This window comes from Pipra filicauda, unplaced genomic scaffold (genome assembly GCF_003945595.2).
Source record: "Pipra filicauda isolate LSUMZ 115617 unplaced genomic scaffold, ASM394559v2 scaffold143_size2779998_pilon, whole genome shotgun sequence".
Taxonomy (NCBI): Eukaryota; Metazoa; Chordata; class Aves; order Passeriformes; family Pipridae; genus Pipra; species Pipra filicauda.
The window spans coordinates 2,539,458-2,567,373 of record NW_024103918.1 but is presented as its reverse complement, the minus strand read 5'-3'; the positions used below and the strand labels follow the sequence as shown (position 1 = coordinate 2,567,373).

General features: G+C 41.5%; 1 protein-coding gene and 1 long non-coding RNA gene across 5 annotated transcripts; one reads left to right on the top strand and one right to left on the bottom strand.

The window, feature by feature from the left end:
* Positions 1-189: 189 nt before the first annotated feature.
* On the bottom strand, positions 190-27,402 carry STON1 (stonin 1). Of its 4 annotated transcripts, none has more exons than XM_027710807.2 (4): positions 27,302-27,402; positions 13,862-15,840; positions 4,769-4,971; positions 190-4,393 (listed from the first exon to the last, which is right to left on the bottom strand). In XM_027710807.2, exons 2-4 carry the CDS (start codon positions 15,789-15,791, stop codon positions 4,319-4,321), a joined length of 2,208 nt encoding a protein of 735 aa, XP_027566608.1. In that variant the 5' UTR covers positions 15,792-15,840; positions 27,302-27,402; the 3' UTR covers positions 190-4,318. The 4 variants fall into 4 exon arrangements, with proteins under 4 accessions (XP_027566608.1, XP_027566607.1, XP_027566609.1 ...); XM_027710806.2 differs by having other exon boundaries at positions 27,291-27,338; XM_027710808.2 differs by lacking the exon at positions 27,302-27,402 and adding an exon at positions 26,321-26,552.
* On the top strand, positions 21,675-26,032 carry LOC120322697. Its single transcript, XR_005562535.1, has 4 exons — positions 21,675-21,760; positions 22,056-22,189; positions 25,143-25,226; positions 25,964-26,032. It is a non-coding gene; the product is annotated as an uncharacterized LOC120322697 (long non-coding RNA).
* Positions 27,403-27,916: the final 514 nt, after the last annotated feature.

The window sequence follows — 27,916 nt, the reverse complement described above, 5'->3', positions numbered from 1 at the left end:
TCAATGGAATTTACTGCATCATTGAGCTTCCTGCAACTGGGTTTATCTAGTATGAGGAGTGGTGTTACCCACTCACAGAGAAGAACAGTTCTTTCTAATAAACTGCAATACCTGATGATTTAGATCAACCAGTTAATTATAGTAAATGTAAAACTAGCTTGATAAATTTCTAGTGAGGGGACAAGAAACTGCTAGTTTGAAATACAACTTTATTTTTTTTAATCAATATGCAATCTACAAAATGTTATTACAAGATTATCAGCATGATCTGTTTGTACTTATACTGACAAAGAGATCCAAATAAAATTATAGTTTCCATTAACAGTAACAACACTGCTTCAGAGTTATCAGAATTATTGCTAAGAACTACTAACTGCAGCAATTAGTGTGTTTAGTTAACAAAAAGACAAATAAATGCAAAATAGAAGTATGGACACCAATACTGCAGCTAAGAAGCCTGTCAAGTAAAATAAACACAACCAAAAGTAATATGTGAAAATATGTTTTCAGATGTAAAGTACTTTTGGACAATTAATACAGAATCTGGGGAAAAAAAATACAAGGAGCATAAGGATGACAGTGGCTTGGCACCAAGTTCAATGGAATGCATCATCATCCTCATTTCTCAGGAGCTGCTACACAGGGCCAACTGGACCATTGTTTCCAATCACTGTAAAGCTTCAGCTTTGACACCCAGTAACACCTCTTTTCCTATCTTTTGTGCTCTTTTCTGGTTGGAATAAGCACACACTGCAGGTTGCTTACTAACATCAAAAATCTTCTACAGCCCATTACCACGATTTCTTTCTTCTTTTTTTTTTTTTTCCTCCCCTTAGAGATTTTGATGCAGGTCCCATTTTGTCGGTTAAAAGACTTCCATTGACTTCAATGGGTGTTTGAATCCAAAATTACATCAAGTACCATTTACCTACAGTAATACAATTAGTTTGAGAAAGATGAATGCGAAGATAAGGTCTGTCGGTTTCAGCTAACACGGCGCTTTGTAAGTAAGGCAAACACACTATAAAAATAGCTGTTCTCATTGATTTATGTTTTAAATACAAAATATCCCAAACCCTGCTGGTCCTCTCTGAAGGAAACACAGATAGTATCTAAACACTGCCTTGTAGTAAACGTTAGCAAAATGTCAGCATCTTAAGTGACCCAAACAGTTGGAAGCATTGCAGTGACTGCAGGCACTCACTGCGGGAAGCACAGATCAGATACGTGTGAAAACTGGTTCCTCACATGATGCCAGTGTACCTCATGGGTTATTTAAAGATCCAATCCTTCTGCTAGCTGGACACTGAGCATCACAACAGCTTATTGCAACTGTCCTTCCTCTCCATTCCCCCTCCCCCCCCAAAGAAAAAATTACAATTAGACTACTTACAGCCCAGATTTTTAAAGAATCAAAGTCGGTATGTTTACTCACTATCGGCTGCTGTCGTGTTCATGGAAAATGTTAGCAAATGAGTCGTAAACATTGAGAATATTTACTCAGTAGGTTATACTTAAGGTCACCAGACAGTGCAGAAAAAAGGGGAAGCCAGGGTGTTTCTGCTTAGGCATGTTGCAATACAATAGGAAGTTAGAATTTGAGGAGGGAAAAAAAGTCAGACAACCCAAACTTTCCTTCATTAAACTGCAGCCTATTTTTAAATATTCTGACACCAAGGCATATAAACATCAGTTTGAGACTGAACAGGGCAATTATTCAACCTTAGGCTGCACTAATTGTCAGGTTTAAACAGAAAGCCATGTATTAAACAGAGTAACTTTCTTTCAGTGTGGCAATATTTCTATGGAATTAATTCCCCGTGATCCTGATCCAATTCCTATTAAAGTTAATAGCAAGACTTGCAAACCTCAGATGGAAATCCAAGAGTTTGCAACATATACAAAGCTGTAGCTTGACCTTTTTATGTTAATGAGTTCAGTAAGTCTGAATGACCATTTGCACCATACCAGATACAATACAGATTCACTAGGAGGAATGATGACTTGTAAGGTGGTTGTTCATCATTTAGGCCACTCACTCAAAACAGTAGCTCATATCTTGAAGGGTCAACACTAGACAACCTTCTTAAACACATCCTGAAACAAAGCAGACACCTGAGAGAAAAAAAGCAGCCACTGCTTCTGTAACACCACCGGGTACTAAATGCCCAGGAGATGAGTGCTGTGAATGGAGGCACTAAGGTGAAAGAGTTCCTCCTTCTTAAGAAACAGAAAAATAGGGGCCAGGTGTGCAAGACAGGCTTTGGAGAGTAACCACTGTTAATAGGTTTACTAAATTAGATGTATTAATGCAAGTCAAAACAAATCAGCCTCAGACAAGGGTTTGTGCAGGTATTTGCAACACGTATTTTGCTTCCTCTACCTCATGGAGCAAAGAGGTTAATAGATATTGTAGCTCTAGTATAACCATGGACTTCAGCAAACTGCAGAACTTGTCATGGTGCCAAGTACAAACACTTTGCCCCTTAGTTCAGCCAAGCAGTATATAAACCAAAATTAAATATTAATAAAACACAACAAACATGATTTGAAGGTGGCTAATGGTTTCTCAATTCAAAACACGGATGGAGGATGGAAGAGCTGAGACACATTTGGATCACTACTATACTCCAATGCTTGCTTAGATTTATAACAATATAATCTGCTAATAAAAAGGGATATATAGAGAAGCCCAAATACCATAATAGTCTATTTGGAGCTTTGGCAATGCAATACCCATAAAAAACCTGCCCTCAGGACTTACTGTAGAATCTATTACCCATTTCATTCTCAGCTTCCAAATGGGGGGAAGAGTTTATTGTGATGAACTAGGTTCATATTATGGCCTTCTGTTTCCTCAGACTGGTAATTTTCTCAGTGCATATCCCACATATTTCTACTTTTGGGGAATAACATTTATCTGTATTTTTACACAGTGTTCATATAAACAGTTACAAGCTGTACAAAATATAAAGTGAGGCAGTGCATTACTATATTTTTGTTCTCCACTAATTTCAGTTTGAAGTAAGGACAGTTTTAGGAAAACTGCAGCCAAAAAAAAAGTATCAGGAGCATTTTTTCAATTTATAAGATTTTTTTCAGACCTGGAATTACAGCCTGCAGAAAATGATCAAGGGGAAAATGGCTGAGGGGAAGTATTAGAGCCTTTCCCTAAAAGACAATTGTTTGTTGAAAACATATTTAACACACTGACGTGATTAGTAGCTCAGGCTGCCTGATGAAGCATCACAACTTCATGTCTCTTGTGACAGTCCATTTCTGCACTATTTCCCCATGGAAAATGCCTTTAAAGTCAGTAGCATGAAAACATCTCCATTCCCATGTATGAAAAGACTGTCTTAAAAGTTACTCAAAGCCACAACTTCTGCAATTTCCAAACCAACATCTGGAATTTGCATCCTAAAGGAGACCCAGAGCAAACAACAGCCATCAGCCTTTTCCTCAGCTTGTGGGGGAAAATCTCCTCTGGTGTATATTCTCAAAGCTTCATCAAATGAAATGGGCCTGGACCGATTTACACTTGCTGAGGATCCACCCCTTACCTCACTTGCTACAGTAGTGAAAAATAATTGTCTAATGCTGGCACAGAAATTACAATCACATGTGCCATATGTTTTTTTTCCCCTCGAGATTACTTTGAGTGAACCTATAAAGTGCTGGGGAGGAGACAGTCACAGCCACAGAAAAATGAAGAGTATTATTCCAGAGGAACTTCTCCCATTTTACCAATGAAATCACCCAGTTTCCAAGTCATTAATTAAGGCTCTTGTCAAGAATAGTGTTTTGCCTTCTTCTGTTCACATACATCAAGGGGAGCAGAAACATGAGGGACTTGAATTTTCAAACAGCACTAAGAAATATAATTGGTCCTGTTGGACCTTACACAGATGCTGGTCTGCATATAAGCAGTCTGGAAGTTTTTATTACCAAATATGACATGTCCAAGTGACATGAGTTCTTTAAGTAGTGCCATTAGGTTTCAACATGGAGTATGAGATCATTCCCAAGTCATAGATACACAACAGGAAAAGAATATATTACAATCAGTCAATTAAGTGCTCACATCTTGCAGCTCTTTATAAGGAGAGCTTACTCATATCGGTATTCCCATGACAGGAAGCTTACTTGAATGCAGGCCAGTCAAATGAGCACTGATTTGCAGAATCAAACCCATAAGCATTAAAAAAAATTCAATGACCATGTTTATCCTAAACTAGGTCACTGCGCTTCTTCTAACAATAGAATTTCCTACGTAAATTGATTCCTACTAATATCCTATGATGATGCCTCTTCTCTTTCACTGCATTAGGCAGTTGCCAGCCTTATCTGGGTCTTCTCCATCAAGCCTAATCCACTTCTTTTCAATTTCAACCTGTAGTTAGAAAACAAAAAGAACCAGGTAGAATTAGCAAATAATTGGACACTGAAAATGTGAACTGCAGCAATGACATGAAAAAAAGCTTTGACAAGAACCAAAACATTTCCAGACCCAACAGATTTCAAAACCACTACTCCCAAAAATAGCTCAGCTGAGGAAAAACAAGGCTGCATTCACAGTTCTGTTTTTCAGCATCATCTTTGATCAGACAAGGAATTATTATTTAATGATTCTTTTGCTCAAAATCATTATCAAAAGTACATGCAAGATATGTTTAGAATACAGAGTACATTTGCTTTTCAAACACTGTATGGGGGAGTAGGGAAGAAGAAGAGGAGGAAAATACAGAAAGCATAGCCCTTAAAGTACCTGGCAATTGTAAAAAGCTTTCTGAACCACGTGTTTCTGGGGCTGCAGATCACTCTCTATGCCCAAGGACTTGACTTCTGTTCCTGAGGCACAGGTATCATGAACAACAAACTGGACAGTAGCAAATGGATACCAGTCAGATGGTATTTCCTGGTCTGATCCAAGTTCCAACTTATAAGACAGGCTGTGTGGATGATCTGAATCTTGAAAACAAAAAGAAAACCACCACATCATCAGTGAATTATCTTTTCTTTGTTTACAATATAAGGTTCATCTCCTAGCAAGAGAGCACAGCTCTATTTTTTATAAATACAGAGCAGTTGTTATGATACAAGATTATTCTATCTATAACATTTTGCTACTTGGACATAAGGTACCCCTTTACTCATTTTTTTCTGCTTCAACACACTTTTCACAATCAATGCAGTTTTACAAATTAATTTACGCAAGATTTATCAGATCCTTCCAGCTTCAAATTGAGAGAAGAATGTTACAAACTTAGGGCTTCATTGCTATATTCATACTGTTTGGAAGAATCTAAGTTTTCTCTTAAAAATGCACTTCTTATGCTCATAGAAAAATAAAAACTGAAAGGAACCAGTGTAGCTAAGGCAGAGATGCTGCCCTGTGTGCAACAAGCCCCCTTTCCAGAGATCTCCGCTGTAGGAATTTTACTGGAGTGTTTATTTCAAGTACTACAGCTATCTTGTGTAACATCATTTATTACAGTATGTCTACATCAGAAAGATAAAGGCACAGCTCAGAGTGCTGCTCAAACAAGATATATCCCAGCTGCCAGGCTAAGGGCTACCTGGACTCCCTTTCTAGCTTGTTTTGTTACAGGAAAAGAACATAACCCCATGTCTTCAGAAAAAAAAAGTATTGCTAAAATAACTGCCATGTTATAAAGCAGAGTCATGAAGGCCATGTGCAGGATATTCTGGAGCAGTGTAATCCAAGCTTAGATCCTAGGGATCAGTTGCTTTAGCATTTCTTACATGTGGCAGTGATATGGGAAAGCACTTTTGGCACAGAGGAACACCAAGGTGAAAGCCTGCTTTCCAAAGCAACTGAAGTCAGTAGGCTCACTGTGTGCATGAAAGCAGTACAATATAACATAACAAAAAGAATCCTCTCCAAATTCTTTAGGGCAAAACGTCGTAATTCTGTGTTTCTCCTTCTCTCCAGGATTTTAATCATCAGCACAGACAACTAACTATGCTTTGGCTGCAGGCAGAAAAAAAAAGCAGAGAAAGGATTGGCTGTATTTTGTCAAAGGCAAGCCTGGCAATGCATATTTGGTTTTCATCTATTACAATGAATGGCATCTCAAAGTTCAGGCAAAAACGTTCCATTCTTTATGTACTGGCTTCCTCTGGTGACAGGAATCAATTTCATATCAGAATGAAGGAAATACTGAAGATGGAGTTAACACACACTGAGCTTTATCCATCCCATGGGAAAAGTCATGGTAATATTCCACATCCACAGGCTCACAGGCATTTTGTAAGGCAAAAATAAATAAAAAAAGCTACATCTCCATTGCTCCTAGGAGTCTTGGATCATCCTCTGCTCTGTGCTGCAGGTTTCCCTGGAATCTGCCTCACAGCCTGCCCAAGAGTTTAGGTAATAATTTACATTTGAGGAGTTTGACGGGCAGAGTTCTGTCACACATATCTCTGACTGCACTGGAGCAAAGTCTAATTCAATAAACCATCCTCCACATTTCATTTCAAGTCTGGCATAAATCAAAAGGCCCCCAAAAATCAAGGCTTGAAGAGCATGAAATTCATGCTCTTTATTCTTAATCATACTAAAACAATTCATATTTTTTTACTAATTACATAATTAGCAGAATTAATAATTCCCCTCCCTCTTCTTTGCTGTTACACTCAACAGCACAATTGAAACTTGACTGCCTGAAATAAAAGGTGAGGGAAAGGCAGGAAGAAATAGGCAGTGTCCTTTGGATTATCAGCCCCTAAATTTCAGAGGGGGAGGCCTCTGACTCTTTACTCTTTTTCTCCACTCTTCTTTTTAACATGTTTAATAACAGCAAAAATCAACAGTAGCTTACAAAGCTGTTTGCTGACTGCAAGTGTTCAATGCCCCAAAGACACACACACACAGGAACACAGCAGCATTTACAGCCACCACTTCAGAGAAGAGACTTGGCACTGGACAAGTGCAGTCCTTCACCAGCTGGACTCCATATGTGGCTGATTTACAAGCATCCCCTGCAGACTTGCTCCCAGCAGTACATCGCATTCCATCCTTATCCTAAATGCTGATTCTTCACATGGATTTCAGAAAATAGTGCTATATGCACACCAGCTAGGATCCTGCACCATGGAAGAGTATCAAACTCTGGCCATGAAGTCTCCCAGGCGCCTCTGAAGAAACATGTATCACAATGGAGAGCCAGCAACCACTCCCCATGTGGGAGCAGATGCTTCTTTCTATCAAAGCACAGATCTATTACATGCTCATAAGGAAATGGTGACAGAAATCGAGGGAAGATGTCATGCAACTCACACATAAATGCAAGGGCAGATCCATAAAAGGGACTGGTAGGGATCACTGCAACAAAAAATGTGTAGGTCCCAAGTTTTGGGAACAAAGCTCCCCTAAATATGTCCAATATAATAGCACCTTTAAGGTGAGCGAGTAGGCACCCAGCAATGGTCAATGCCAGCACAGAGGGAGGGAAACCAAAGCAAGCAGGACAGGCTGGAGAGATCAGATGGAAGAACTTCACCCCTCCTTGCAGACCTTGCAACCCACCCACCTCATCAGTCAAGGCAAAATGCTTTACAACCCACCTGCACTTAAAAAATGACAACCATCACCCAAACCATGGCCCATGACCAAAAGGAGCAGCACTATCACTTCCCTTTCATACAAGAGCCTGCTGTTTAGTGCACTTGTGCATGAACTGGGCTCAGTCACACACAACTAGACAGCAAGGCTGGTGTGCGGGTGGAGTAAGAGGGACTGACTGCAATTTGAGCTAAATTGGGGCTCTCAGCATGTGTGAGACATTGCTCACACCTCTGAGCACACCACAGGACAGGGTCCTTCAGGGCACTAAAGCAAAGAGTGCCATGCCAGGGGCATGCAGCATGTGGCTGAAGTCTCAGGACAATAACACAAAACACACAGACCAGTAAAACTATAACATTAGGGATTTTATTTCAGAAATAGAGGAGGGAACAAAGTCAGAAATAAGGGTTAGAGACACCCGCCAACCCCTTCAGAATGAAGCTGCAGCACTGAACAACTGTGAGGAGGTGGTGTTTCATCACTCATGTACCCAGGGATGGGCAGATCTCTGTATCTGTGATGTGAGCCTTGTCCGTGATCTGCTGCTGCTCATCTCTTGCTGTGTCCAAGCCCATTTCTCCTGCACTAACACTCTCTTGGTCCACAGTCCCTCTTCCAGACACCCTGGACGTGGTGGAATGAGCCCCTGTCGAGGTGTGCCTCTCCATCCTTGAATCCTCCATCATCCCAGCAACAGCTGTGGTGACAGCAGCACCAGCAGTGAAGGAGGCCATAAGGAGCACCCCAGTTTCAGAGCCAAACCATGAGATGTCATCCCACGTGTGGTGTCACAGCACCACAACCCACCTGAGCTGTACTCCTTTTGGCTCCCTGGGCCTGGTCCATTCTGCTGTGGTGGTGCCAGGATGCAGCTTGGCAACACACTTTGTTGTCCTGGTCTTTGTGCTGTTTGCTGGGTTGGGCTGTGCAGACTGCACGTCAGACACAACTGAAGCATCCTGAGGAAGATAAGCAGGGGTTGCAGCACCAAGATGGCGTGTCATGTCTTGGCTAGGGAAGCAGCACTCTCTGCCTCTGGGTCTATGGTTAATCAAGGATCTGTTGTTTGGAGTCCATTTGTGGTAGAAGGAAATCAGCACAGATCTAAGGGCTTTTGGAGATCAAATTCAGCATCTTCCAGCTGGAGGGGGGGAGGTCTTCGAAGAAATAAGCAGCAATGGGAGTTGTCTGGATAAGTATTTTGTCTTCCCAGAAATGGAATCCAGAAATAATCACTGCTTGGAATTTTCCTAGGCAGAGCTGATGGCAAATGTTGGATGATAGGTGTCCACTTGAGTCCAGGCATAAATGGTCCACAGTCCACAGCCTAGACCATTCCTCTTGGTCTGCTGATGTTAGTTGTGATTCAGTACCATACAGCCCTTAAAGAAATCTCTGGGTTTATATTCCAGCTGACCCACACCCATGAGGTGGTCTTCATGTTGGGATGCAGTGAGTTCTGGGATGCTTCCTTTTCCTTAGGTGGTAACCTGCAAAGGTAGAGACAATAGTTTTGGGATCTCAGTAAGGCTACTGCCTCTGGTCCTCTGGAGCAGCCTCCATTGGACATTTTTGCATGCTCCTAAAATACAGAGTTCCTCCCAGCCCATCTATCCCTTGAACCAATGTCAATGTCAGGAGGAGGTACTCACCACTTCACTTGTGGAGAAGTCCTGAACTCCTAGCAATGCTGAACTGTGCTAGGAGCGTACAGCAACTTCTTCCCATAAGCTGTCAGATGACAAAGTGACCAGCATTGGTTGACCAAACATTGCCTTAGTTTCCACCTAAAATTGGCCAGTCCTTATCATTTCTCCTCCATGAAACTACTGCTTCCCAGGCCTTGTATTACACTGGAGTTAGAATAACAAAGAGAGGCTGCATGTACAGGATCCTTTTGCAAAACAAACTGCAATGCTCTAATGGCCAGAAGGAGAGAGAAGGTAGTTCTGTGGAAAGACAAGTGGGTTGGAGTAGGCACAGTGTAATCTGCATACCATGAGACAACATATCCAGATGCAAGCCCAGCTATCCAAAATGTGGCCCAACAGGCATCCTGGAGAAATGAGCACCTGGCACGATGAAACTGAATCACTCCTGAAAGGCAACCAGATAATTTGGGGAGATAATTGAGCTTTCACTAGCTGATTTAGGAGACAGAAATCCTACAGTTTAGGTGCCTGTGCAACTTGTTAAGACTTCTGTGAATTGAGAGACTTTAGTCTGTCTTGATTCTTCAAGTCTGGCTCTTGTATCCTAAAAAACATTCCAAATTCTTGCTCTCTTTCTCTGAAGAATACCAACAAGAAAGCCAAAACAAACAAACAAAAGATCAGTAAAACTATGAAACTAGATTCAAAATATCATTTAACACTCATATGGCATTTCAAAAGCAATTAATAATCTAACTCTGCATCTATTCACAGTGTTTAGACCTTATTCATCTCTATAAGTAACATTCAAGCAACCTTGATCTGAGAAAGGTTCCTGAAGCCAGGCAATTTAAGCCAAAAAAATGTACTGGTTATTTCAGTTAAGTTGTAATTCTATTTTTGCCAAAATTGGTCCAATTATAAAAGTCTTATTTTGAACACGAAAACACCAACAATTACTAAGACACAGATTTATAATAGGATTGTTAGAAGTTAATAACTCCTACAGCTATGTCTAAATGGCTGCATTTACCCAACCTGCTGGGAGAAATCCACAGGAAGTAGGGGAGTGGGAATGGTACCACCACCAAGGAGCAGCTTGCAATGGTGCCAGTGCCAGAAGGAGGTGGCTGGGCAGGGATGGAGCCCACCTGACAAAGTCATGGCTTGGAGTTTCCACCTAGGCAATTTAGAAAATAAGAAAAGCAGCAGCAGTTGCTGAGAACCGCATCACCTCCCACACTCCAGAGTCCATGCTCAGATGCTAAAGGCAGTAAAGGGCTGCCACCAGCCACAAGCTCCCCTGGCTCCAATTTGCTGTGTTGTTTAATCACTGCTTCCTCAGTGTGACTCCAGGATGCAGAATAAAAGAAGAAATAATCAGCTGAAGAGCTGTTGCTTTACACAACAGCCCAAGGAAGGAGGTGTCCTAGCAGGAAACACCACGGGACTCAAATTTACACAGCAAGCAATTAAAACAGAGCATTTCAAAGTCTCTCCCCAGTCCCTGGACGAGACAGGTGCACACAATTTCTCCACTGCAAAGACTGGCCCCAGCACTGTGCTAAAATCGTAATATGTTTTGCATTTCCTTACAAGTGCCCTGACTTCAGAAATATAGAATCAATTTGCAGAAATTTCACTGGATCAGCCCTTCAAAGTCTGTGGCTTTTTTACTTTTTTTTTACTTTTTTTTTTTTAAATAATGCTAACATTCTGACTCCAAGCTCTACAAACTCTACCTATGTATATCTGAATAAGCATAGGCAGCTTTTAAAAATCTGGAGAATCTCACAGCTCATATCAACTTCACTTGACCACTTTTCCAAGAAGTGCTTTAGTAGAATCCAGTGGATAATAACATATTTCAATGTCTATTATCAAAGCCACAATATAACTACAGGCAACCTTCCCTTTTCTTCTTTTTTTTTTTTTTTTAAGAAGCCTCGGGCAAAGGCTTTTTGACAGCAAAAGCCTCAGCATATTTTTCCCACTGCGATAAACATATTATGAAAGTTTACATATTTCTATTAGTCTGACTGTTTCCAGATTTTTGGCACGCCCTGGGATAACTCTATTTTTAAACTCTTAACTGTGTACGGAGCACTTGATAAAGAGGTTTAAAATTTGACCAGGCAGCATTACTACTAAAATGTTTTTTCAAACACATGAACATTTCAAGGATACAAATGATTTTGCAGGTCTCAGGCAGAGGAATTATTCAAATGTCAAAAGTTTAAGCTACTGGTAGAAAATAACGTAAAGCTGTAGAATGCCACAAAAAAACCCAGTTTTTACTTTTAAATAACATAAATGTAAAGTTAATTGTGCACACCAAATCTTAAGGTGAAAGAACTGTAGGGAATTAAAAACTGGAAGACTTAAAATCTTTAAAATTTCCTAAATTGTTGACTTGGTTTTGCAGAACCAAACCTACATTAAATAGCAAAGAATACTAAAAGCTTCCCAGTTAGTCCAGTAAGCCTTGAAAAAATACATGGGTCATAGCAGCATTTCAAGGTGCAAACCCTTGAAACCTGGAGCACAGGACACCCATATCTACAGATCTGGAAGACCTGAAGAATCTTTTTCTGCCTACTAATTCTCCAGCACCTCTTCATCAAATCCTCTGCCCTCCCTGTCCATTTTCTACTCTCCCCAACCCCTCCTTTACTGCCTCCCCTTATCTTCCTTCTCTCTGTCATTTCTCTCCCCCCACCATTAGTTCTGGCTTGGCTCCCTGCCTTGTGTTGGCACATCTGCTGATGCTGCATCTCCTCCTCTCTCCCACTGCCTTGGCAGCCACCCGCATCCTCTCCGAGCAGAGCAGCAGAAACCCAGCATGTAAAAGGGAGGGCTCAGCCAGTTCAGGGGGAACTGTATATGGCATTAGCCACAGGTCCAAGCCAACCACAGCTTCCTCCAAAGAAAAAGAAAGGGAAAAACAGAGGTGGCATTAACACAACATAATTTCTGATTGCGACCGCAGCGGGGTTTGTGCTGTTCCTCCCACCGAGTGTATCATGGGGAAGTGAAAGGCACAATCACTCAAGCCTTGAGAGACCTCAGCACCTGAGCAAGTCCCAGTAGACACGCAAAGGGGACAAGCATTTCCATGCAGCATTGTTAGTAAACATACCACCTCTCATCTCTTGATGCAGGATGATTACAAATGCTGTTCTAATCCACAGGCAATTTAGTTCACACATAGGCTCAGGATAATATTCTCTTTTCATTTGCTCCTGCCTCAGTCAATCTGTTACTTTTGTCACTGAAATATCAATCTTAACTCAAATATCAAATTGTAAAATAATGAAATAAAGTCATAAGTACCTAAACAACAGGTCAGATTAACTGTAACTTAAAATTAGTTAAAAATGAGAGGGAAAAAAATCCTTGGGAATTTTTTTGCCTTTACCCTTCTTTTTTTTTTTTTTTTTTTAATACTTTTGAATGTTAACTCTCACCTGCACATGCATTTAGCTGTCAGAACCTGGGAGCTTATTACTAACATATCTGAAAACAGGACTTAAGAAGATGAAATCTTTTCTGGACATTTTAAAGAGGCAGTTAGGATAATACAAGACTAGGACAATCCATTTGTTAGTAACACACACTTACCCCCTTTTTAAAAGTACAGATTATACAGATATTTTAGGCAAAATGCTTTAACAGGTGCCCTTGTCTTACACAAATTCCCAAAGCCCAAAGTACGTATAATGCATATTCAAGCAAAGGATCAAATGCCTTCACTCTACAGAACTTAAAGCAGGATATTGTATTCCTCAAGAATTTTTATGCCTTTAGAAAAGTATTATGCCTTTAAGAAAGTACTGGTAACATGATTGAAAATTGGAATTTTAAAACCAAATATTTATATTTTTCTTCTCCGAAAAGTCATATTTTTTCTGGTAAATTAACTACTTCCATGTATGCAACTATAAACACAGCTGGTTTTATTGCTGCAAGTTTTCAGTGAGGTACCACCACCAGAAAGAAATGAGAATAAAGTGGGAGGCATTTTTCATCAGTGCAGCTATTGCCGAGAATGTACAGTCTCAATGCACAAACTAATGAAAGAGGTACTAGATATCAACCTTTGCAAAAGCACAGTCACCTTCCTATGGGAAATTTGACCACAGAATTTTCTAATTATGTATCATACTTACCATTTCTTAAACAATGCTGGAAAGCCACACCCAACAGTGACAATACCACCTTTCCTATTAACTGTGTGATATCAGGTGGACGAATCATTTTACCAAAAGACTTTTTCTTCCCATCCCACCCATTGCCCAGCTGATATACAGAAAGAACAAACCCTTTCCTCTGTCTTACTGCAGACTTGATGTTTACTCAGAATGATGAGATCCACTTCCATGATGCTGCTCACTTAAAATGATTGACAATAATACATCTGTCTCCATCAAATAAATTAGGAAAATATCCTTTCAAAAAAATAAGGCTATATTCTCTTTTTCCTCAGAGATTACTCCAGCTTCTACCAATAGCAGCACACAGATAAAAACCCAAAACAGGCAGATAATGGAGGTACGCAAGCACAAAAACACTGAAGACACACACCCAATCCCATAACCTTATAGTGCAAATTATTTACTTGAATTTTTATCTGGAAGCCTGTCAATCTTCCACACCACAGCCCTGTAGGCACTCTCGTATTTTGCAGTTCCAACTGAGACTTGTATTACAGGATCGGATTCAACCTCGTGCAAAGCGCCAAGGCATGCTCTCCTATTCATTTTTGCTTTTAGGGACTTCTGCCTTTGGAGGTTCATGGTCCAAAGTGCTTTGATCCACTGTGTGGGAACAGGAAAGCGTATCATAACGTTTTCACAGTATTTCACAGAGGGTAAACACGTTGGGATCAGAGCAGTTGAAGACATATTTATAAAAGCCTGAAGTTCAATGTATGCCCCCTGAACCACTACCGCAGCCTTCACGGAAAAGGGAAGGTCTTGCCCATTATACCGTGTCCTGAAACGCATCAGTTCCAGCCTACAGGCATCCGGAGGTGTAAACTTAATAATCCGTGACTGCTCGAATTCCTGCGCTTTGACACAGTTATGGAAATGGCAATCGAGAATATCGATCCACTTCTTCTCCTCCTCCTTGTCGAAGTAACGCTCGTCCCTCTTCTGGAGCTCCAGGTCATTCAGGGTTAGAAAACAGTCGGCACCTCCATTCACAAAACAGAGGCAGTAAATGTGCGTGATGACGGCACTTTCTACGAGTTTTCCTTCTGCCTTAGTGACTTTCCCCCAGAAGTTATCCACTATTTCCAGAGTCATTTCTTGCTCTTCATAATTCCTCTTTTGTCTAGAAAGAGTAGGAAGTTTCATAAGCTCTTCCTCAACTGTTACGAGGAAATCAGTGAAGTCATTATAATCTGTGGTGCCCAGTTTTAACATCTGCTCAGCCTCTGGCTCATGGATCACTTCTACTTTGGGATGATACCTCCTTTTCTCTGTGTATGACACACACTCGATCTTCACGGTATGGATTTTTCCCGAGACATTGTAGCTCTCTAATTTGGGTTCGGATAGCTTACATTGTGGCTGCAGCTGGAATTCCTTGAAAGGTTTCTCCAGGCCCTTTTCGTAATACATCTGCAACACACCTCCGGGTAGGACGCTCAGGTAAATAGGGCCCCATTGCCGAGATGACATCATGTTCTTCTTTTCAGGAATCCTCAGCATGAATGGCCACCCATCTGCTTTCTGGCTCCTGAAGAGGCTGTGTGGGATAGTGGGGGAGAGCTTGTGCCATGTGTGAGTGCTCGAGACGGGTGGGTTTTCCACGGTGTCACAGCTATCAACCTGCAGGTGTTCCAGCCTCTCACAGATGTAACTGAAGGAGCCCTGGTTAAGGCTTTTCTGATCGTGACAAGTTTCTTTGTCTTTAGGATGATAGATGCTCCTGTCGAGTACTCTGTCCTTCTTGTGCATGCTAACATTAGCTGGTGACATGCTGAGCGAGCACCCTTCCTTCCAAAAAGGACTGGAAAAAGCACAGTCGCTCTGGATGTATGGGAAGCGCCCTGGAGCTAACTCCTCACAGCTTCCTGGTGAGTTAGGGCTTCCTTTGTCTGCTGATTTGGAGACTGAAGTCTTAACTGGATAGTCATTAGGTGAAGTGTTCAAAGGAAGGCTACTTGGTTTCTGTGAGGCTAGGGGTGAGCAAATCCCAGGTGATGGAAGAAGGTTAACGTTTGAAGGCCATTCAGGGATGGGATAAAGCATGTGAATCCCAGACTTTGGGATACATGGGTTTCCTGGGTACTCTCTGGTAGGTGTAGTAAGTGGAGAGTTGCTGGGAGGTCCAGGACTTAGGAAGAAATCAACTACAGGAGATGAGAGTGGAGTGCTGCCTGTAGAAGATGACCTACTTGAAGACTCATGCAGACTAGACAGATTGAGTTTAAGGCCATTTGCTTTACAGCTACTCTGAGTATCAACTGATTTCTGAGGTGACTGGAAGAGCGGCTCATCATCAAAGGTGACCCAATTTGCTGGATTTGTGGAACACATCTTGCAGGAGGAGCTTGAGGCACTTGCACACACATCACCCGCACACCATCTATGAAGAAACAACAAACACGAGCAGAAATAAATTCTCTTGAAAGACAAAACAAACCTAGCCCTTATAAGATTCAAATCACACAAAGCTCAAATTTGCAAGCAGTTCACAAATCCAGTGTACTTTGTGTTTTACATGTATAATCTGGCATAGCTGTGTCGAAACAGATAAGCTGCCCAGGAATCCTCACTGCTCTCTCATGTTGGGAGTTCTAAGCTCTGTGAGCTGCTCAGAGCATCTGATGAACGCAGCCTCTCAGTCAGAGAGCAGAAAGCCCCAGAGTGGTGTAGGACTGCTTGCATAATACTTTCAGCTTAATACTATACAGCATAATACTATACAGCTTACGTGTATTTTGCAGTATGGACAGAGATTTTCCATACTAGGGATCTGCTCCAGGTGAGGCTTCCCCTCCTTCCCCTCATGAAACAAAACAGCACTTTACTAAGAATGGTGCAACTGTTTCCAAAAAGAAAATCAGGAAGGTGAGAGGGGATTATTTTTTTCATGAAAAGCTGTAGCAACTAGGTGCTGATGGCAAAGGTACACAAACTACTGCTATCAAGGGCAACCAGCCCACCAAGATAACACACACACTGAGCAATCAAGGCAGGCGTTCTCCTTCTGCGATGGACATGAGCAAACAGAGCAGCTCCGTGAGCATCCACAGGTGAGAGGCAGCAGGAGCATGTTGTGGCCACCAGAACAGACCTGGGACTCATCACCCACTCCACGCTGACATCTGAGGTGCCTCCTGTCAGGAACAGCATGGGTAGACTGGCCCCAGATGCCTTCCGGACCTGGACAGGAATCTCTTTACATCAGTTCCTTCAACCCAGACCTATGCTCTCAAGGACTGGACATGTTAGAAAGAAGGGTGGAAAGGCATAAACTTATAAACAAGAAGTTAGCCCTAAGAATGAGTGATACGTTCCCGTTAAAGGGTAGACTATGAGCATCCACTGGAGATAAAACACTGGTGAAACAGAAGTCAAGGCCAAGTAACAACATATCTGCTAAGCACTCAATTGGCTGGTGGCCTGGAAAAAGGACAGGTCTTTAAACCAATTAATAAACTACACTCCATCAAACAAAGTGTCTTTGGTAAAGGGCTCAGCTGGATGTCCTCAGAACAGGACTATAACCAGTAAATAATTAATCTTGCCTTCGTGGTTTTAAATCATGCACTGAACTTTAAATGTGTTCACTGCATCCTTATGCAGAGTATGCTGCCCCTAAAGTTTTTCCTCCCCACTGCTCCTGACTGATGAGGGAGTGAGCAATAAATTGCTAATGCCTGAGGAGGAATCGAGTACAATGAAGCACCACAGGGCACATATGAACGTCACTCATTTGATAAAAAGTTATTCTTGTTGTGTCAGAACACATTCACATTTGCCTGAAAGCACAAAGAAGGCAAAGTTCATATAGACAAAAACCACCTGCACATACATTACTCCTTTAATTAAGGTCAGCTAACGATGACTTAAAGCTATTCCCCTTCATGCACAGACAGCCACAGTTAGGCCATTTCTTAATTGCACAGCGCTACAGCACACAATCACGTAACCATAAAAGCCATTCTTTATCTGTAACATTTAGAGAACAGTTAATTTCTAGACATGCCACAGTTCAGCCAAGTGAAATCTTACGCTACGAGCCATTATTTTTACCGTTTCTCCATTATTTCTTGGCCGGTTTATGGCCGTTAAGAAAGTACCATAAACCATGGCACAGCCCACTCTCTCTGCAGCTGAGCAACTGAGGGCTTGCAGTGGAGGAGGACTCTGGTCCTTCATTAGTTTTTGAACTCTCGACCTTTTTGTTCAGAAAAATATTTGCACTATGCTAGTTATTTTATAAGCACTCTCCTCTCCACTTACAGAAAGAGAGAGAGAGAAAAGGAACAAACAAGTTACAAATTACTATCATAGCTCAGACACACACAAGTACCAGTGTATCATTCACCCACACAATCACATCATCAAAATAAAGTGCAACAATGAAAAGAAAAATCATAGCTATTTGTTCTTAGACTTGGTCATCATTTTTGTCTCCCGTTCCACACCCTTCTCCTCCTCTCCCTCTGGTTGCCACCATGCCTCCTTCAGCAGTATATATTGATTTATTTCTAGATCGGGAAATTTCAAAGTTTTCAGCCCTTGTTTCATCTTTAACAAGTGTCATTTGTTAACAGCAGCTTACGTGATGCTGTCTCGGGTAGTGGATTTTTTTGTAACAGCCAGGACCGTGGGGCAGCCTGGTAGACAAAGAGCATAAGGAAACGGCCTCAAAGGCTGCCACTAAAAACTCCTCTGGAATTTACAAGAGATAAGCATCTGCCAGTGAGAGAAAAAAAACACACTGTGGATGGGAGAGGGAGCCTTTCTCTCCGGAGGGGCTCCAGGGATGATCCTGGAGTACTGGGTGAAACTCAGTGGAACTGACAGTGAGCTCAGCAGCCTGACAAGGCACAGACCTTTGGTGTGACCACAGCCACACTCAGGGGGCAAATCACACAACACTGAGATGCACCAGTAAAAGAGAAATCATACAATGGGAATGTAAGTAAATAGAAATGTGGCTTACAATAAAGAACAAATTTTGCAGTCTGTTTCCCTTTCTTGTTAGAAATGAAGCTTTTCATTGTCTTTTATTATTTCGAGATGTTTGGGGTTTTTTTTTCACAATGTTACTATTCACTTTTTAAAATGTGATGTTACAGATTATTTGGCAGGTTTTTTCCTGTTACAAAACAGGAAGATGTTTGAAATCCACCTGCCAAATATTTAATGTCAGTCAATAAGTGTCAATGAAGAAAACCACTTTCCCAGGTGGAGCTCTCCTCTGCAGTCACAATACCCTCAATTGTACCTGTCTGAAGCTGAAGCTTTGACCTTTTGTTACTGTTCCAGATACATGTGAGGTTTTTTTAAAGGAAAAAGGTACTGATGACAGCAAAAACACACAGGTAAGAAGTAAGTGTTGCAATTGATAGCAGTTCCCCTATTGTTGCTCTACTGATCCCCCAAACTGACTACTAGGAATGGAGGAAAAAAGTCCAAATGGATTTCTACAAGCTGTTTGTATAATGTCATGTAATAAAAGGAAATGAACCCTTCATCTAGTATTTAAAAAAATATAAAATAAGTCTTATGCTACATCACTTGTTCTCTGATGCTTTTACATCTGCACAACACAATAAAGGAATGCTTTCAAGTTCTGTTTTGTCCTAAATGGTTCTCCAGATTCCTCCTTATGAATTGGGATGTTCTTCCTTGAAATTGCAGTAAATCTGGGCTTCAGGATGGATGTGTTTTGCCTCCAAATAGCAAAGGGCTCCCATGGGATCCCCATAAATGTAACCCAAATGCTTTGGCTAAGAGGAAAATGATACAAGATGCCATTGATCTCCATTACCATATAAGTTATGTGGCCCATAACATTTAAATTACAAGCACGTGTGGTATCTCCTTCAGATATGTGACAGGAAATACAATTTTTAAAATATTGAAACTGCCAATAAAAAAAAGCTGGCTGAAATAAAGAGTTGCTCCTAAATGCATTAATGCCAGTGAACCCAAAAGTTATGACTCATCTCAGTTCATCCTCTTCTGCTGAAAATGATCTTCCCATTTATCAGATTAACGCAGTCCCTCAGCATTTAATGAACAGTAGTTGCAGCTTAATTTCTTCATTGTAATACCTCAAGGAAGGAAGGAAAAGAAATTCTACCCTATTATTGAAAGATTTCATAGGCTGTAGCTATTACTGGGTCCTTTGTTGCTTCAGAAATCCCAGATCAAATCTACAGCAAAAATACTCAACTTTTGTGTCTTGCTGGGGAATACTGTAAACTCTTCCTACACTGAACACTAATAATAACTTCCTACTCACTCCACAGTGCAATTCAAGGTATTGACTTTACTACTTTTAATCCTTTTAACACCTCAGTCCTCAGCAAGCTGAGGATGCTCAGTTGTCATCAGCAATATCCCCACCACCCTGATAGTGCAGCCTTGCACCACCTCCTTCACAACAGGGAAGGAGCAGAATCTGAACCAGCATAGTGCATGATTGAACCCTCTGTGCATCTCACTCCCAGGGTCTTCCCTAAAATTTGGCACCAGTTAAAACCCTCAAGCATGTCCCTTCTGACTTAAACACAAAGGTCCTCTTTAAAAATATTGGAGGAGCATGGGGTCAACGAATGGAGAATGACGGGGAAACACTTCCCTTCTGCAAAGCATAAAGCAAGTAAACACAAAGTTTAATAGACAGTAGTCACATTCCCAAACACAGAGGAAAGCATAATTTTATGAATACATTCTTTCTTGCCTCTCTAGCTCCAAAGGCCAACGCGGCTTCAAAACTGTTAAGCCATACATCCTCTAAACAAATTGTCTTTTTAACACCTGAGCACATATCTTATGAGAGCCACTTGCACAGTGGACTTTTATTGGGCAAATATCAGCCTAACTAATTGTTTCAAGCTCGAAAAAAAACCCCAGATTTATATACATTCAGTGTGACAAAACTGCTAAATAAATCCTTCAAAACAAGCTGAGCTCTTCTCATGAGCTACTCTGTGGACAATGCCTGGACATTTTATTTCCACCCTTCCAGAAAAACTATGGACTCCAAACACTACTACGTGTCAATTATATTTCCAGGAACAAGGTCATCTGTTGCATACAGGCTATACAGAAACTTAATGCAAAACTCTGCATACTGTGCAGGCTATGGTGAAGCTGTCCCATAACGATACCATACGAGTTGTTACTGCTTCTTGAACACATACATAGACAATTCTTCATGCATTTTGCCATAAAGTGTAGTAGTCTTGCAGGGAAGTACAAATTCTCTGCGGATTAAGCAATAAAGAACATATGGTATATAAAATACCCTAAACGTTTCTAAGCCCTTGTGATATCCAAGTATAATATGGCAGATTTATCTCTGTATTTTACAGCCATATTCTTTGTATCACTGTTTCAGTTATTACTTAACTCTGGAAAAAAACTTGAAGCACACCTTCTACATAAAATACTGCTTGATTTATGATGATTTGCCTCAAATTTTATTTTGATACTACATATGGCTGCACTTTTATTTAACTCTGCTCTGCCTCTCCTAGACACACCCAAAAAAACTTCTCCAACATATAACTCTGAAATAAACATAAGCAAAAGGCACAACTGACGGGAAACAGGAATTTCTTGGCTCTCACTGGTATTTGGGATATATACATGGATTAAGCCTCCCACTGCATTACTCATTTTAGGAAAAGGAATTGGTGTAATAGTCAAAAATATACAACTTCAAAGTGCAGTGTGACCTTATATTTACATTGCCTGCTCTCTGGGGCATAGGCACAGCTGGGAGAATTTTGGAGCTCACAGCTAATCTGTTTAGTTTGGAATTCCTTACTCTTGGCCCTGAGAGCTGGAGGAATTAAAGCTTTCAGCTTTTGACAGTGAGCACGTCCCCAGAGCAAAGGCAGGCGCAGCTCTTGCAAACACCTCTCGCCATTACTTGTTTCTGCCCCGAGTCAAAGGGGAGGTTACAAACAAGGTGGTTGGTAGACACACACGCAGGCTTGAGAAAACTGACATTTTTAAGGGCATCAACACAAACACCACAGTATGTTCACAAGTGGAGACAACTTTCCTTGATAGGAAAAGGGTATGGCAGAGACTGAAATAGTCCCTAGTGAGGATGATGTCACAGTTTGGGATGTGGGGGACGCCCCACCACAAGGACAAGTACTGACAGCTACAGCACTGACAGTCTCTGCACGCCAGGAAAGCATCCAGCATCCAGCTCCATGCTACACACAGGAACTGGACAAGGGAGGCCTGAAGAATTGCCGACTCCTCTGCCTCAGAGTCACGTCTCATGCTTTAAAGGCTTTAAGCAGGTATGAGATTCACACAGGAGGGAAAACCTACGGGAAGCTCTCAAATGAAAAATGAAAAAAAGCAGCAGATTCACATCCCTGCTAACTATCCAAGCCTGCTCAGCTGGGGTTGAAGTGGGTCTTCCCCAAAGAAGTAGCTCTTCTTGCTCCCAGCAGGAGGAGGTTAGATGGTGAGGACCTTCCAGTTTATATGAAAATTTAGCATAGCTATTCAGAACAGTTCTCATCTTTGCCATGAATAATCACCCAAACCTCAGCTGCTATGCACTGTAAGTAAACTCCTTTTCATGTCCAGATCCATTCTAGGAGACCTTCCCTAACACTCAGATGTGAAGTCATTCCAAAGCTGCCTCAAAAAGACAACAAAACATCATGCATGACTGGTCTTGTGTGTAACACCATCGGCTTCAACCAATCTTCCCATTCAGAGTAAGCTCCAATTCCCACACCCTCCCTCAACCCCACTCCAGCAGCCACACCACCACGGGTGAGTCAGATCAACTTTGTCCTTCAGTGTTTTCTTAGTGAGGAATAACAATTAAGGCAGCAAAGCATAGGGACATTTTACTGAAAGTTTTCATACGATTTTATGGAGACAAGCCAAAGGTATTTTCTATAGGAGCTGAGAAATTTTTAAAAAATCATGGCAACACAGTCACCTGGGATCCGCACTGCCATTCCTCTCAAGAGTTTTGCAGAGCTTGCTATCAGGAACATAACTTTCAGAATGGAATAAGGTAAACTAAATAGAATAAACTAAAAATAAATTTAAAATACCATAAATGAAATAAACTAAAATAGAAGTCTAATTTATTTGTCATTGGGAAAGATCCCAGAATGGAGACCTGAAGCCACTCTTGGAAGTCACTCAAGAACTTCTCCATCAGCACACACAGCCAAGCATTGAGCTGCAAAAAACAATAGCAGTCCTCTTACCCTTCAGGCCACCTCTCTCTCCTGAGGGGAACTATAAGGTTATTTGCAGAAGTTCCTACACTACTTGCTGTGACTTAGCCCATATGCAAACACATTACAAAACACGAGTCAGTGAATGTGACAGCACGGAGAAGTCAATTGAAAGCCAATCTCCAGCTACAAAACACTCCAAGACCTCAGGCTTGCAACGAGCATTTTCTAACATGAAAGAAAAAAAGTTTTCCCAATCCACAGCTGTATGTAACTATTTTGTTTCAGGAAGATGCAACCACATCTTACATCACAGCACCAACTCTAGATAATTCTGGCACATAAGAAAGAGCTGGATACAGGTACACTTATAACCTGTTTTGGGTTTTTTTCCATGCAATCAAAGTGACAAAACCCCACACATCTCTGGCATATCATTATGTCTTACTGCAAAAATAGCAAACACCATTACTCGACACAAGTCTAAGCATCTCTGTTGGGTACCTCGGTTCTAATTTCTCAGTCATTTCTTCCAAATGACACTCAAGAGTTCCATCTCGGATGTCCCTCATTTTCCTGTTTACAGGGCAGATTTCCTATCTCAGAAGGTGACAGACTGTTCCAGTTCCAAGTAACACATGTCTAGTAGCACGTGGTTCTGTGCATCTTTGGACTCCAGGCTGGTAACGGAGAAGGCAAGACAGGGTGTACCCATGTTTGTGCCCCATTTGCTGGCAAACGGGACGGTCACGAAAACCCTCAAGAGGACACAGTCTGCTATCAAAGACAGTGGGAACGTTTTTACTAGCTTGAATGAGAACATGACTAAATCCTAAAAACCAAAAAAGAGTTCTCTATGTTTTACTGAACACCTTTAACAGAGGAAAACTCACTTTTCCTAGAAGAAATAACAAAAAGGCTAATCAAATCAATATTGACTACTCAGTGTTGTTAATCTCTTCCTATCTGGATATCTAAGACACATTATTTGTGTGAAGACGCGATTGCAAGTTGTTACACAAGATGAAATTGCATCTCCTGAAAACAAAATAGTTACATGCAACTGTGTATTGGTAAAACTTTCTTCTTTTTTTTTTTTTGTGTTATAAAGTGCCATTGCAAGACTGCAATCCTTAAATGGTTTTTAGCTGGAAACTGGCTTTTGACTGACTACTCCGTGCTGCTGCACTTAATTTCTTCCTATCATCAAGTCAGACAAGGTATTTAAAAAATTCCCTTCACTGCATGTATGTGTTTCTCTCATTTATACAACACACCCCTCCATGGGGCCTTTCTTCTTTCCGCAAGTAAAACCCCCTGTTAGAAGAGGGATGGGGAGAAGGCAGAGGTTGCTGGTCAAGCTGTGGGGAGCAGTGTGGGCTCACTCCTGAAAGGTGCTTCTGTTCCCACTCCCATTCAGTTTCCTGGCCCAGTCCTGCTTTATCCTCTCTGAATTGCACTCCTCTTCAGCATCACCATAGTGACTGCATAACTTACACTCCGTAGGCAGATTTCAGAGAGCCAAGGGACAATTGCAGTAGAGTCTCATGTAAACTGTTTATTGACATTAGCTGACATTTTACTGTAGGGAAGGTTTGTTGGGTTACTGTAATTAAAAAAAAAAAAAAGCCAACCAACCTTCAACACAGTGCTCTGGCCTGGAAGAGACAGGAAAATAAGACTATTTTTATTTACAGCGCTTCTGCGGGTCACTAAGTTAATGGATTGTTACTGCATCTACTGAAGCAATTTTTAGCTGTGTTTAGGAAACATGTTATTATTAGGGACGCACGCACATCCCACAAAAGAGCTCTGGTCACGGCAGCTCTGCAGAGTGCTCTGGCAAGTAGTTTAACATCCCAAACCTCCCCCTCTCCTTTCCCCCCACGAGCAGAATCAGAGATTTATAATAGGCTACCAAACATCAGAAATGCAGTTATGGGTGGCTGTCCCACTTCTGTAATATCAAAAGCCTTTTTTTTTTTTTTAGGATTAAGCAGCCCTCTGGATTAAAAAAAAAAAATCTGGAGTGCTTTGGCACACAGATCACACATCAAAATACTAAGCTGTCTGTAGTTAGAAACAAATTTAAACCTGGTCCTCTACTAGTGTTTGCAGTGTCCAAGGAAAGGGATGGATGAAATGCCACAAAGAAACGTGACATAGAAGCACACTTCAAAACCTTTGCCACTAATCTCAGAGTGAATATTAAAAGATAAGGAAGTTAACAGAAATATTATATTTAGCATATTCACTGAACAATATAATATTCTCCTTTTTTAAAAATCTATTTTTGATTCAGAGTCAGTTTTTATATCTGCATTTAAAATTACCTCATGCTTTAGTGCCCAACACACAAGTGCTAATACCCTCCTGGAAATGACCTAAGCTTTGCAGAGGTCTCTAAACATGAAAAGTACTGCCAGACAGCTATTAGTAACACTTTCTGACAGATCAATTCTCTCCTCCATTGCAGGATACTCCCCTTCTTCCTGCCTTAGAAATACTAACACTAACGAGAAGGAGCGTCCCAGCTGAATCCTTGTTTATTTGGATAGAGGTATTTTTTAATAGCAACTGATGACAGTCATGTCAGAAAGTATAATTCATAATGCAGACACCTAAAAAAGCCTCTTTTTGGGTTCCTCTCCAAAAGCCTTTTAAGGCAGACATGTGGGTAGCCTGGTTTCCTGAAGCAAAAGACATCAACTTATATTTATAACGATCAAAAACATAAAAAAAGGAGTGGTGGACTAGAGGGACCTTGTTTACCAAAACACAAAGTAAAACACTGTCCATAAGAGTGCATCTCTATTTGTGTAGTTGTGTGCGTTCCATGCTGGAGTTAATATTCACACACAGACTAATTTAAAAGCTTACATCAATTTGCTATTCAGAGATCGACAAGCTGGGCCATTAAGCTCATAAATCCCAATAATTTTTAAAGTGACAGAAAATAACATTTATTATATACTCATCAGGAAGAAGGAAAACAATCACACTGAGCATGAGGCAAGCACCTCGTACCTGCCTTTGGGCATGTTTTCCCACAGGTGTGATTTACAACTCCAACATCAGTTAAGTATAATCTCCAGCCACACTTCCTGTTGTACAAACTACTTCTATGCTTGACCACAACTAGTTACAGAGTGCAGTGCTAAGTTGTCCTCGACTCAAACATGTAGTCAAGAAAGCAGTTAATCTTTCCTCACAGCATTTTCTCCCTGCAGATGCTTCCAGTGCATGAAACCAGGCAACAAGTGTTGCCTTCAGCTACTGCTTTTTTTTCTTTTACAGATAGAGAAGAATCTCAGTCCCCAGACAGGCAAAAGTGAGTTAACAGCAAAATAAACAGTTCATATTTAAGAGCCTCAGGCTCCAAAACTTCTGTCCCCTCCTCCCCAGACCGTCAGTACCACTCTCCCAAAAAAAAACTAAGTCCTGTTTGCAGAGAAATCTGTCAGGGTTTCTATTCCTCTCCACCTCACAGAAAAAACACTGGGGAAGCACAGAACTGTGCAATTTAACTTTCGCTTGGCTCCCTAAAATACCTTAGTCAGCAGTTTTCTCAGCACACTTATTTACAACAAATGTCAGGACATCTACATCTTTAAAAAAAACTCACTGCACAGTCTCCCTTCAGTGAGTACTTACCTAAAGCCAGAAAACGAACACTTTCTGTATTTTTTCCCATCTACGGTACGTTTGAAACACCATCTCTGGGATTTGCACTAAGGGTATATATGGTAAGTGCAGTCTAATCATTTCAACCCCATGTAGCACATCATTCTGCATCCGCTCCGGTTGTTTTCCCAAAGCTTCGGCTGGATTTACCGGAGAGATTTCTGCAGCAATGATTTCAAACACCATGAGCCTACGTGCATAGTTTAACATCATCAGCTGAACCACTAGGAAATATGAGAAAGGCTCCAGGAATTCACTTAACTTCGAGTATTAAATAAAAAACACTCCTCAGCTGCCCCAGACTCCTCCCTAACAAGGCAAAAGTCATGGGAATGTGATCCAGCAGGATGCCCGGCACCCAAACGCTACCGATTTCCGCTGCGATTCAAAGCTCCGGGCAAAGCCATCCCTTTCACCACTTTCTACTTTAAAAAGAAAAGGAAAAGGGGAGGAGGGGAAAAGGAAAGGGGAAAAGGGAGAGAGAAAACGAGAAAGGGGAAAGGAAAAAAGGGAGAAAGAAAAGGGGAAAAGGGAGAAGGAAAAGGGGGAAAAGGAAAGGGGAAAAGAAAACGGGGAAAAAAAGAAAAGAAAAGAAAAAAGAAAAGAAAAGAAAAGAAAAGAAAAGAAAAGAAAAGAAAAGAAAAGAAAAGAAAAGAAAAGAAAAGAAAAGAAAAGAAAAGAAAAGAAAAGGGAAAGTAAAAAAAAAAAATAAAAAGGAACCAAATATTTTTGTTATATGTATCATGTTCTTTAACTAAAACAAAGCAGCTCCATCCACCGGCCCGTTTCAAGCCAGAAGAACTTCGGGGCTGCGCCGCAACTACCGGGAAAATTCCACCTCGGACGGAGCCCCCACGGGCCCCACTCCCCCGCCCCGGTCCCCGGGACCGGCTGCCCCCGAGGCAGAGCCGCCCCGGCCCGTTCTGTACCCGCTCCTTACCAGTTCCTTACCCGCTCCTTACTCTCTCCCTGCCCGTCCCGGTCCCTGTCCCGGCGCTGGCACGACCCGCCCGCCGCCGGCAGAGGCAGCAGCGGCACCGGGCGGGGGGAGGTGGCAGGACAAGCCCCGCCCGGCCACATCCCGGGGGAGCATCCCCCAGAAAGGGGCAGAAGCTGCTGAAAGACGGGAGACTCCGAGGTGGACCAGCACCGTCAAAGTTCCCCTGGGAACAGGAGTTCCTCTGGAGACATACAAGGCTTGGAAAATGTCTTTATAACCAACAGGATAATATAGTCGTATTATCTTGAGTAACAGAAAGTCGTTTTTATACGGTGCCCTGTGCATCTCTAGAGTGCACCTCCCAGAGGCGACAAGGTACCATGCAGAGAGAATTCTTTCCTAAAAGGAAAGAACACACAGATAGAATAGAACGGGTAGAATGAAGAGGGAGAAAACACCTATAAAACCCTCTAGAGCGTTCCCAGGGACATGGAGCAGAGTTGCCAGGGACGGCAGACACCCAAATTGCCCATATGAAAAGCTATCAATAGCAGTGATAGCTCACTTACAGAAGTGAGCTCATTTCTTGTGTAATTCATCCAAAATTGTTTGTAAAGCATCATCCA

Excerpts from the sequence above, each read along its gene's own strand:
- STON1 (XM_027710807.2), bottom strand. The coding sequence starts at position 15,791 with ATGTGTTCCACAAATCCAGCAAATTGGGTCACCTTTGATGATGAGCCG. Across the intron at positions 4,972-13,861 it reads GCTTCCAGATAAAAATTCAA|ATTCAGATCATCCACACAGC; the intron begins GTAAATAATTTG and ends TTTGTTTTCAAG. Across the intron at positions 4,394-4,768 it reads AAGCTTTTTACAATTGCCAG|GTTGAAATTGAAAAGAAGTG; the intron begins GTACTTTAAGGG and ends TTCTAACTACAG.